This window comes from Lampris incognitus, chromosome 2 (assembly GCF_029633865.1).
Source record: "Lampris incognitus isolate fLamInc1 chromosome 2, fLamInc1.hap2, whole genome shotgun sequence".
In the NCBI taxonomy this organism is placed as follows: domain Eukaryota; kingdom Metazoa; phylum Chordata; class Actinopteri; order Lampriformes; family Lampridae; genus Lampris; species Lampris incognitus.
Window position 1 is genome coordinate 39,429,706 of NC_079212.1, and position 12,870 is coordinate 39,442,575.

Here is a 12,870-nt window from a genome sequence, read left to right on the forward strand (position 1 = left end):
TTACAGCTCGCCGTTGGCCAAGTGAACTTCTCGCAGTGCTTTGTATACTTACCTCAGAGAGCTTTTAGCTTCATTGAACTGAAAAGCAGACAGGTGAGCACATAATGGTATTTTTTTTTATTCTATTCCGGTGGGCGACATGAGACAGTTTACTCAGCTGCCATGTGTGAATTCGAGATGCAAAGTCTATGTAAAAATGTGATCCTGAGAACACTGCATGGGTTGCCTCTACATTAGCTTTTACTCTGGTCACTTTTCTATTCACGCAGTGAACTTCCGGTCAAGATGGCGGAGTGAGCGGTGGATCCTTTTGCAAGCTCCGAAGCCTGAACCCCCCACCCCCCCCAACATCAAGAAAGACTACTTTTGCACTGAAAGCAGGGACGGGCCTTAGGGGGCCGGACCCGCCTCCACTAGTGCTAGGTTGAATAAATTTATCAATTCAGCTATATTATTTTTCTGTTAAAAATAAAAACACCAACTTTATATTTCTTATAAATTAAGACATTAAAATAGAGAAACAATGGTGTTTTTTTGATTGTCGGGGTTCTGTTATGCGCGCAACAGCCTATCTCTGGCGGCCGCCATACTGAAAAAGGAAGTGACGCCAATGTAGCGGTTATCGCGCGATTTTAGCTGTGAGTGGAGCCGAGCTAGCCGAGCTGTTTTTCCCAGTAGGACTGCTTTTGCTATTTGCTTAAGAATGGACATTCGTAAATCGCAAGTCTCTTCCATCTCTTCTAACGTTATATTGGAGGAATCAGATTCCGCCTCCAAACCGGACACGGCACCCAAGCCCCTGGATGTTGATGGCGCCGGAATGCAGCCTAGCACCAGCACCAGCAGCGGCTGGCTGCTATGGATCTGAGACTAGCCCAACGACTAGCCTTGCTGCTGCAACCACAGGGACAGTATTTGGACCACAACTGTGTGCAGGATTATCGGTGGACGACCTTGGCACGGACAAGCCTAAACAGGTTGTGTTGAACAAATATCCAGTCAAAATGTTTGGTGCCAAAAAAGGTCATTCTCCTCTAGCTGGTATAGGAACAGGGACTGGCTTGAGTACTCTGAGAAAAACGACTCAGCGTTTTTGCTATCCGCGCAGGATATTCAAATCGGTTTCATCTGATGCATCCTCCTCCGTTAGGGGATTTAATGACTTGGAAACATGCCATTGAAACTAGCAAGGGTTCGAATAAGCACGCAGCTTCAAAAGAGCATTTAGCCTGTGAAGCACTGTGGAGGGAGTCGGAAAAACGTAGAGAGACAGGGGCAGAGATTTCCACTCGTAAACTCAGAACAATTTGCACGCAACAGATAGTACATGTCAGCCATAATTGATATGCTTGAGTTTTTAGTGGTGGATCAATTGCCCTTACGTGGAGATAATGCTGGTTTTGACAGCGTGCTGCTAGAAGACCATGGCTCCGCTGGGCTGTTCTCGTCTCTGTTCGAGTACACCGTGCGTAAAGATCCAGAACTGACAAAAGATTAGGAAAACAATTCCTATACAGAATACACGCTATACCAGCCCACAGATACAAAACGAGATTATCGAACCGATGAGCGACGTTGAGACAGATGCTATAGTGAGACGAGTAGGGGATAGCTGGTACACAATAAAGGTACATGGGACACGGGATCCTATAGGCCAAGAAAACATATTGTAACGTGCATGGATAATTAGACACGCTGGCCACTGGTTGGCGAGTCTGACCCTTTAGTCGAGCGGTTAGCGATATCTCCTGCGGTGCGGGCGATACGGGTTCGCTTCCCGGCCGCGTCAGTTCCTGTGGTTGCGTTGTCCCCCGAATTCGCTGCAATATTGTAACGTGCATGGATAAGTAGACACGTTGGTCCTTGATTAAAGGCCCTTTAGTCGACTGGTTAACGTTGTCGCTTGCGGAGTGGGGAGACACGGGTTCGGGTCCCGGCTCTGGCGACGGTCTCCCCGACTGCCCCCCGAATTTGCTACAATATCTTTAGTCGTGTGTTTCGTTGACGAAAACCACGGGGTATCTGAGCGCATCGGATTATCAAAAATATTTAATAATAATTGTGCCCCCCTCATGCAGTTCATATGCCCCACTGAAGACTGAGCCCTGGCGACGGGTCTGACTGAAAGACATCGTTTACATCAATTCACTATTGGGCAACTGCGGGCGGAAGTGGGAGAGACACGGAGCCGGGTTCGCCTGTTGCGACTGAAAAAGACGCACCCGTGGCTAGCTAAGCTAACCAACTGGCTAATATGACACAAACAAAACTCAGCTCAAAACTTTATTGCAGATTCAGGGTCCATAACAGACAAAGACATGGTACAAAAAAAGGGGACGGGACAAAAAAGAATCCCCCAACCGAGGAAGATCTAGAAAGTTCGCTCGACTTCCTGGCGGAGGAGGTTGAAGTGGTCAAACAACATCTAAATGTCTTACACATTACATCTTGCATGCGTTTGCTGACTTGCCTTAGGCCATCCATCAGCCGTCGACTGTTCTCTCTAGTTTTGGCTTGAGTTCTGCCTTTACCTTCTCCACACTGGATTACGAAACCTGATTTCAATCATGTGGGCCAACCACAAATGACTTCTAGTGTTGTAGCCATCAAAGAAAGAAATATCATTTCTAAAAGAGTTTTTTGTATACTGCCTGTTTCGCAATGATAAGACTGGGGGATAACAGCCTTTAGCAGAGACAGATCGGGGGGAAAGAGACCAAATGCAAAGGTGGCCTTCAGGGTTGAGGTTTTTGTTGTCCTTGATCTGCAGCCATGCTCCTGATACTGGCTACACGTTCTGAACATTAAAGTAATTTATCTCTATGTCTGCTTTGCTGTCTGTTTTTAGGACTAAAATCTGTCAGTGCACAAGGAAGGGCATATAACTGGTAGGAAACTAAAGTTGGTGTCAAACATGATGGTTATACACCCTGGACATTCCTTCCTTTTGCTGGTGTTGATAAATGGTGACAGGGTGTCACTAAGGGCCCCAGTGATTTAGCGCCTTTTAATGCTTACAGCTGGACTGCCCGTCTGCTCACCGTGCTGAACGAGTCATGCTTCTCAGCTCCTGCAAAAGCCTCTGCAACCCCACCTGGCTATTCTCCGTTGCCGATTTTCATTTTTTGCACCGGCATAATTTTGATGGTTTGATGTGAGGAGCCCATCTTGAATGCACAACTATAATGTTTGTATAACCTTGAGCTGCTCATCTAATTCCTATTCGATTTGAGACTCCCAATTTAAAATTCCATCATACGTGGCGTCGTGTTCGATCTGAACCCATAATCTGTCCCTTCATACTCAATTTATGAAACTTTTGTGTTGGAAAGTAGTTTCTTAAACCCCTTTAACCAATACATTTAACAAGTAGCTAGTGCGTACGTATCAAGCGAGTGTCTGGCCAAATATAATTTCAGTCAAAACTTTTCTTTTTTTTTGTCCGTCAGTGTTTTCTCATCTTATTTCACTTGTTGATGTCAGCAGCCAATGACCTCAAAAATGAATGGGCCTTCCCCCAAATTTTAACATAGAAGGCTTTGATTGGGCTATGGTTTTTTGAATTATATGGGGCAGAAGTGCAAAGATAGAAATAACAAGATGACAGAAATAACCAAGACACAAGTATCTTTACCCCGTCGTTGGTGGGTAATAAAGCTACCCTATTAAATGAAGCTGCCCGGGTGCAAACAGTAGAGGATTATGGTTTGATCTGGTATAAATGATCACCATGCATGGTCAGCATGGTGGCCCTGGTTAAATGAACACTAAAATATGATGGAGCTTAAAGCAAGCTTAGCTTGTCAAACATGCAGCCTGTCAGACATGTTGCTGTTGTTGGAGGTGCTAACACACCCACAGGGCCGTGGCGCGTAGGCACTTCATGCTGGGTTCAGAGGCACAGCACCCTCATATTTGCAGCTCAGTGATACGAGAGGCAAGGCACCAAGCACACAGCCATGGTGTCTGGATGCTTTAAATACCAGGCTGACCCTGGTAATGCTGGTGTCATCCTCTACGCCCTACACTATATTAGAGCCGTATGAATGTTTTACGTTATTATTATTACCATGTTAAAAGTGATTGAACATGGTAACCGAACTGGACATTTAATATTATTACAAACATGTGACCATGTATTCAATTCTAACAAGGCAGTCATATGTGTAACTGTGTTATTTGTTGGGATGAAACTAAATCCAGTTTATTGAGAAAAAAACTTAAGATTTTTTTCTAAAAGTTTGGAAGGTATATGTTCAATCGTATATACCTAGATCACAGTTAAAGTCTCATAGGAAGTCTCAGAGAACTGCATTTTCTTGGTAAGACAGGTAGATACAGCTGATGATGATGATGATGATGATGAATACAGTTGGGGACAATAGGCGACACCCTCTTTCCTTAGACCCTCGATCTGGATGAGGAAAAACGCCACAGAGGGAAAAACAACAATGAGATGAAGTTGAGGAAAGACATCTTCCACGATGGCTGTGGGGTGCAACAGGGGCTTGGATGGAAACCAGGATATGTTGTTGGGCAGGGGCTCCTCCACCCCACCCCACCCACACACACTATTCCCACTATTCCCACCCCGACGTTGCCCTATTACCATTCTTTATCTCACACTACCTTCATGACTCTGGCCCTGCTGAATGCTGTTGTAACGGGCTATTCCTTAAGGGAAGTACACACTTCACAGTCGTTCATCTAAGTCAGCCAGTGTTCAGTTGTTTAGACCAGTCCAGTCACATTGAGACCAGAGGTAACGTCATGGAGGATGGGTCGGAATGATGCGGTGTGATGGCAGTGAAACAGAGATCACGCCTCCCAACTGTGTGCACTTCCTTGCTTAGTGTCGCGTATGGATCTGGTCGTACTGGACAGATTGTATGTCCTTCACTGCTGCATCGCTTCACACAGACTGAACCCACACATCTTCAGTGGATCTCCGAACATCTGTCTCAGCAGACATCTGCTGAAGGCATCACAACGAGGCAATGATAACAAATAATTAGGCATTTTTCCCTATTTATTCAAGACTTGTGTGATAGCCTTTATGCAGTATATGCTGTATATATATTCTTTTTTAATTTATCTATCTATCTATCTATCTATCTATCTATCTATCTATCTATCTATCTATCTATCCATCTATCCATCTATCTATCTATCTATCTATCTATCTATCTATCTATCTATCTATCTATCTATCTATCTATCTATCTATCTATCTATCTATCTATCTATCTATCTATCTATCTATCTATCTATCCATCTATCCATCTATCTATCTATCTATCTATCTATCTATCTATCTATCTATCTATCTATCTATCTATCTATGGCACGAAACAAGCTTGTTCTGAAATGCATTAAAAAAAATTCCTACATCTAAACACACACCGAGAGAGAGAGAGACTGTGATTCATAGTGCTGACCTGGGACCAGCTCCTTCTGTTTCCGTGTTCTGTATCATTTTGTAACATGGCAGTCTATATCTTATAATTGAGGAATCCAGTACAACTACAGCATAGATCTCCATATCTATCTATCTATCTATCTATCTATCTATCTATCTATCTATCTATCTATCTATCTATCTATCTATCTATCTATCTATCTCTCTCTCTCTCTCTCTCTCTCTCTCTCTCTCTCTCTCTCTCTCTCTCTCTCTCTCTCTCTCTCTCTCTCTCTCTCTCTCTCTCTCTCTCTCTCTCTCTCTCTCTCTCTCTCACCCACACCCACAAACAGACTCATTCATTGTATCGCCCCACATGGCTGAGGGACTGGTCCAGTGAGGTGCAGCCTGTTTGCTGGTGTATTTCGCTTTTCATTGAGCTGTGTTTGCCTGCTGGAGTATTTATTTAGCATTTCGTTTGGGGAACGAGGAGCAGTGTAATCAGTGACATGCCTAAACATTGCTGCGTTAACTATCATGCAAGTATAGACCGGATCAGGGTATAGCCTGGAGTTTATAACGTGCGACCCGATGGTTCATGTGAACGTGTTGTGCTGGTCTGACAGTGATTTCCGAGCAACATTTCATGTCACATTCTCACGGATGTTCCCTGACGTACTTCATTCTCCGGCGTGTTGAGGTGTGCGGGAGGGAGGGCAAGGTGACCGAGGCAAAGCCATCTACAGGGAGGTTGCCACTAGGCGAGTTTATCAACGTCAATATCGGAGTCATCTCAAACACCGCGCAAGAGGGCACTCGTCGAGTCTGGTGGAAAAAAGGGCAGGGGCTCAAACCCCCATCCGAGGTCTATCTGTGCACCTGCCATGTGGTTTCGTCCTCGTTTTGCCCTGCTGACCACGCCCCATAGCAACGCGACGGGGGTCCCATAGACTCCAATGGCAAACTGCTGCTCCGATTTCGTATTATTAATTACATAAAGGCCGCGTCTCGCACGGTGCTTATCACACCTTATCAAGTCACGTGTCCACGCTTGGTCAATACAGCTCAAATAATGACGCAGTGGGGCGAGGCCGGGCTCGTGTGTGTGCGCGCGAGTGCGCGCGCATGCTCTTGGGCTCCATAAGATGTTTCCAGACGTCTCCTCACAGTGTGATAAATGTAATATAGTAGCAGAGGCAAGTCTCCTGCATAGCTTCTCTGTCCCAGGATAGAGAGATGTTGGACAGAAAATGTCACGACATTCTCTGTTAATGTCCACACTGAACCTGATCCTTTCTTAATTGTCCTGGGACCTTCAGATTCCACATCTGTATTAGAAAGGGCACAGCAACAACTTTCCTATGGTCTGATTACAGCCAACAAATTAGTTTTGACATTCTGGAAGAAGAAAGAAGTTCCCACTTTTAAGACGTGGCTCAGTGAATTGACTGATAACCTTCAAGTTGAAGAAAAACAACAACACCAAAAAGAAAAAAAGAAAAGATTTTTCCTGAAGAATAGAGTCACAGTTCAATAAGCTCTGGCTGGTCCCAAGACACAACCCATAGTGGACACTCCTCATGTAGTCGACTGTCCATAATTACTTTTCACCTTTTTTATCGTTATTATTTTCCATTTCAATCTTTATTGTGATGGGGGGGGTGTTAAGAGTATTTTGTTTTTGTGTTTATTTATGTCTGGTACTATCTGTTGTACTCTCTGGCTTTGTTTCTCTCAAATGAAAATGGAAACTCCGTTCTCATGGCCTACATCTTTAATAGAAATACTTGACAAAAAAAGAAAAAAGACTGCATGTGCTCTTTGTGTAAGTAGGTGTTTTACATATTGTGAAAGCCAAAAGACAAGGACTTATGTCTACCTTAACCACCAGAGCACGCACGCACGAACACACGCACGCACACACACAGTGAGCGTCTCCATACAGAATAGCACCTTATAGTGTCCTGTTCGTTATAACTATGTAATTATATTAGGATTTGTCGATCTTTAGACGTCCCTCTCCCTCATGTTGCATTTGGCTGAGTCCTTCTCGCCTCTTGAGGGGTTTACACTCCTCTCTGTAGGGAGCTGAACTCGTGTTTGGACTTTTGTTGCCCTCTAGCGTTCAATGTTGACAAAATCTTACGAACCAGATCACGGCTCTATCTATCTACGTGTATGACTATCATATGTTATAGGTTACTCTAATGACAGTCATATGATATGACTGTCATTAGAGTAAGCTTATTGTAACCAGTGACTGCTTGTGTTAAAAATCAATAATCCAGCCACCAAATATATTGGCATATGCAAACCAATTTAATGATCAATGTAGACCGTCCAAATAACCTCAGGGAGTAGGATATTGTAAATCACAAAGCTTAAAACCGAGATTGAAAACTATGCGGCAGTCTCCAGAGTTCACATCTGATTAAAAAGCAAAAAAACAAAAACAAACATGTTAGTCTGGTTGTCTGTTAAGCTGTCGTCTTCGAATAACTATTGATTTCTTCAGCAGTCGTCCCATGACATCTGTTCAGGGGCAGAGAAAATTGAAAGTTTTTTTCCTTTTTTTAAAATATAGTCCTTCATCTTGTGTCTGGGCTGCTTCAAAACCAGAAACAAAAACAAAGAAACAGCCCCTAACAGCCAACGGTTGTCTGTCCGCCATTCATTTGACAAAGTGTGAAGAAAAGCTGTGGAGCATTTATGGAGCATTTATTCCAACCGGCCCTCTGAAACTGTAAGATTTAGTTTGTTAAGTACAAATGTACGGAGTGGGCACGACAAAACGATTGCATGTGGCACCTTGCGAAATGTTCGTCTTGCTCAACATTTTCTTAGAAATAACGTGTTATTATAAGATTTAGTGCTGTCAACGGGGTTCACCGCACTTCACATGTCATTGTTTAACAAGTACTGTCATGATAATGATAACAGTGACAATATTAACAAAAACAATCAAAATAAAACTGTTGCTGCTAGCTGCTATAGTAAAAGGTTAAAGGCTTTTTATCAACTGTTTTTATTTGCTCAAATCAGAATAATCACGTGCACTCCAGTGACCAAAATACTTAATGAAATAAAAATCATGAAGCTGAATTGACATTTTGAGGTTTCTGGGTTTAGTTCTAGTGATCACTGACCAGTATGGACCTTAGGGGCACATTTTCGACACCATCAACCACACCATTCTTCTCTCCCCGCCTTGAATCCTCCCTCAACATCACTGGTACTGCCCCCTCTTGGCTAAAGTCATATCTCACAATCAGACAACACTTCATCAGCATCAACAACTGCACCTCCTTCGCCACTCCCCTGTCTGAAGGCATCCCTCAGGGTTCGGTGCTTGGTCCTCTCCTGTTCATTCTTAACATGTTCCCCCTTGGTAACATCATACATCGTCGTGGTCTCCACTTCCACTGTTACGCCGACGATGTCCAGCTCTACATCGCCACTAAAGCCATCACTGCAACAACTTACTCCAGTCTGACCAACTGCCTCACTGAAATTAAATCATGGATGCGAGCTAACTTCCTCAAACTAAATTGGGTTAAATCAGACATGATCATCATCGGTCCTAAATCCCTTGCCAAAATTACTCACAACTTCCACCTTACCATCGACAACTCCACTCTGTCTGTCTCCCTACAAGTCCGCAACCTCGGAATAATTTTCAACAGCGACCTCGCCTTTGAACACCACATCAGCCAAATCACCAGAACTGCCTATTTTCACCTAAAAAAAACCCTAGGTCATCTCCGCCCATCACTCTCCATCTCTGCTGCCGAAACTTTGATCCATGCCTTCATCACATCCAGAACTGAATACTGCAACAGCATTCTCTACGGCTCATCATCCATAGTCCTAAACAAACTCCAGTACATCCAGAACTCTGCTGCTCTCTTGCTCACCTACTCCCACTCCCGTGACCACGTAACCTCTGTCCTCCAGAACCCCCACTGACTCCCTGTCCCACAACGGATCCAATTCAAAGTCTTTCTCCTCGCTCACAAAGCCTTCCATAACCAGGCCCCCTCCTACCTCACCAATCTACTCCACTCCGATGCCAACCTCCTGTCTCCACCACACAGGACCATGCACCAGACCCTGGGCGACAGAGCCTTCTCCATAGCTGCCCCTCCCTCCCGAACTCCCTCCCCAAACACATCAGTGACTGTACCGATCTGTCCACATTCACATCATTAATCAAAACTCACCTTTTCAGAATTGCTTTTAATGTGTGATTAATGCTGTGTGTTATGTGTTGTTTTTATGTTTACTTTATCTTCTGTAAATAGCTTTTGAGTATCTTTAAAAGCTCCCTATAAATAAATTATTACGATGATGATTATTATGATGATGACAACGATGATGATGATTATGATGATGATGATGACGATGATGATGACGATGATTATGATGATGATGATGATTATTATTATTATTATTTTGTCAAACTGTAATGGTCCTTAGTCTAGCTTTTGATTTGACAAGAAATACATTTAAAATAATATTGCGCTGGCCTATATGGCCTGTTCTGGACAATAGGCCCAATATGCCACATAGACTGCATGGCTCATGTCAGGCGATGTTGAAACAGGCCAAAATTAAACTGTAACAATTAATTGTGTCATAAGCCATCATTTGCACGTCGATCCGGTTTTGACGCAGACTCAACACAAAAGCAGCGAAGGAGGACGCGAAACCGATCTTTCCCGCCAAAGCGGCGGGAGCAGGCGGTGGCAGGAGTGCGGTGAGTAACAGCACCGGTATATCAATCACGCACTTTAACGTCAGAAATTAACGTTTCGGCTGTTGGCTAAAGCAAACTTGGCCCCCACTTCCTCCCCTCATGAATAAAACAAAGCTGCGGGAGCCTATCGCTCGGCGCGGCGCGGCCCTCCTCCCACGCCTGGATAATAGTGCCAAAGTTCTCCGCTCCAACTTCTCCTCCCAGCCTCAAAACCCAGCGGAGCTTTTGGAAAACACGGCAAACCATCGGGAAGCCTCCTGCCTGTGCTACTTGAGAGCGTAAGGGACTTTTACCCCTCCGTCTCCTCCTCCTCCTCCGTCTCCGTCTCCACCCGCACCGCACCGTTTACCGGTGTCTTATAATGCTGCTGTGCGCCAGCGCGACCTGAACGTGTTATTTACACGTTTTTGGAGCTTCGACGCTGACACTCACATCCGCTGGATGAGCACTTTTTCCTCCCCCCTTCTCTCCATCTCTCTCTCTGACTCTCTGACTCTCTTTCTCTCATTGGAGTTCTCGTCCATTTTCCGTTTTGTTTTTTGTTTTTTTGAAACAGCTGTCACCAACAACTGTCACCAAGTGTGGACTCGGGGTCTGCTCGGCTGAGTTAGTGCATCGCCCCCCCCCCTCCCCCGTGTTGTGCCGGTTTAACGATACCATGTCGTCTTTGCCAGGAACGGTACCACGGATGATGCGACCCGCGCCCGGACAGAACTACCCCCGCACCGGCTTCCCGCTGGAAGGTAGGCTTACTATCCCCTCTCTTCCAGCCCGGCGGGTTACTGGCCTGCGCGGTACCGGATGACACCGCATAGCGACCGGATAGCCGTCCACACGTGCCAGCGAGGCTTAACGAGAATAAAGAATTCGAGAAAAATAACAGTTTTACAGTTTTTCTTTCTTTTACTCTACTCTTAAAGGACACGAAGTGGTTTGTTTTGTTTGTTTGTTTTGAGCGGCTGTCGTCGCATCCTCCTCTCACAGTGAAAACCCCAGAGAGTCACAATAAAAATCTCCAGGCTTTAAAACACAATTTATTTGCATGTACGGACGGCGCGTGTGCGCATCCCGCCGGCAGACGTGCGTGCTCAAGTGGCCCCCAACGAGCTCTCACGAGAGCACGGCGCGCGAGCGTCCCTCGAGTGTGCCCGCGGTTGCAAATTAAAATAAAACACAGAGCAAAACGACGAATCAAAGGATTACGCCAATATTTGGGCAGCGTGACGGCGAATAAATGGGAGCAGGAGGGGACCGGCGCTCCTCGCAGCCTCCTCCGCCCGCCACCGATGCCGGCTGTCGCACCTTTTCTCCCTACTCCCAATCCCTCCAAATAAACGAGGTGCAACATCTTTAAGAGGGGGGGGGGGGCAAAAACCATACATCTATAGATGGAGGTTAGTTTCGGGGTGATGCTGTGATAATTGATCAGGCCAACTTTAAATTGGCTAAATTACACATCGTGAGTTGATAGATCGATGAAACGCGTGCAGTGAAGGGGCCTCGGTAAAACAGGTTTATTCCAGATTTATCCATTTGAACGGGCCCACATCCGCGTTAGTACTACACAGCCACCCTTCCTAATTTCGTTACCTTTGTTGTATTTTAGCACGTAAACGAAATAGTACGTCGATGGTGTGTCAGTTAAGGTCTTGTGTTTTTTTTTATTTGGTTTATCTATATATTTTTTTCTTGCACAGTTTCGACTCCTTTAGGCCAAGGCCGGGTGAACCAGCTCGGCGGAGTGTTTATCAATGGAAGGCCCTTGCCAAACCACATCCGTCATAAGATCGTGGAGATGGCCCACCATGGCATCCGACCCTGTGTCATCTCCAGGCAGCTGCGAGTCTCCCACGGCTGCGTCTCCAAAATCCTCTGCCGGTACCAGGAAACTGGCTCCATCCGGCCTGGAGCCATCGGAGGGAGTAAACCCAGGGTAAGCACAGATGTTACTATTATTATTATTATTATTATTATTATTGTTATTATTATTGTTATTAATGTTTTTATAATTATTATTATTGTTATTATTCGTATTCATTATTATTATTATTGTTATTATTATTCGTATTCAATATTGTTGTTATTATTATTGAAACATCGCCATGATTTTTTTCAATATAAAAATTTAGTTCAAAACTTCAGATCCTAATTTAGCTCTTCACTTTATTCAACATTGTATTTATTCAACATTGAATAAGGCACACTTCAATTTATTATTATTATTATTATTATAGCTATTACATTATTATTTTTGCCATTATTGCTATTGTTCGTGGTCGACTTATATTCATTTACCGTTGTATTTTCCCTCTCCCCCCCCTTTTTTTTTAAATCTTAACTCGCGCTGTTCCTGCCCTCCCCCTCCCTTCCTCCTCCTCCTCCTCCTCCTCCTCTTCTCCTCATGCTGTTCTCCACAATAGCAGGTAGCAACGCCTGACGTGGAGAAACGAATCGAGGAGTACAAAAGAGAAAATCCCGGCATGTTTAGCTGGGAGATCCGCGATAAGCTGTTGAAGGACGGTGTGTGTGACAGAAGCACAGTACCTTCAGGTGAGGCCTCATCTGGTAAGACACCTTTCTAATCACCAATCATTTCCCCTCATAACGACTAGAAGCATTGATAAACAGAAAACAAAAAATACGTGTAGGCCTTTATGTTGCCATAAAAAGGCAAAACGAAGGTCAAATGGGATTATTATAGTGGGCCTAATAATAA

The 12,870-nt window shown here is 44.5% G+C and overlaps 1 protein-coding gene across 3 annotated transcripts in view; it reads left to right on the forward strand.

Annotated features, from left to right (window-relative positions):
* The first annotated feature begins 10,812 nt into the window (after window positions 1–10,812).
* LOC130108191 (paired box protein Pax-7) overlaps window positions 10,813–12,870 on the forward strand; it is a 68,177-nt gene continuing 66,119 nt past the window's right edge. For 2 of the 3 annotated variants that reach the window (XM_056275047.1, XM_056275048.1), the window contains exons 1-3: window positions 10,813–10,897; window positions 11,852–12,087; window positions 12,575–12,719. In XM_056275047.1, the coding sequence (XP_056131022.1) occupies window positions 10,813–10,897; window positions 11,852–12,087; window positions 12,575–12,719 (466 nt within the window). The remainder of the gene's footprint in view (window positions 10,898–11,851; window positions 12,088–12,574; window positions 12,720–12,870) is intronic. The other variant, XM_056275049.1, reaches the window with a different exon arrangement.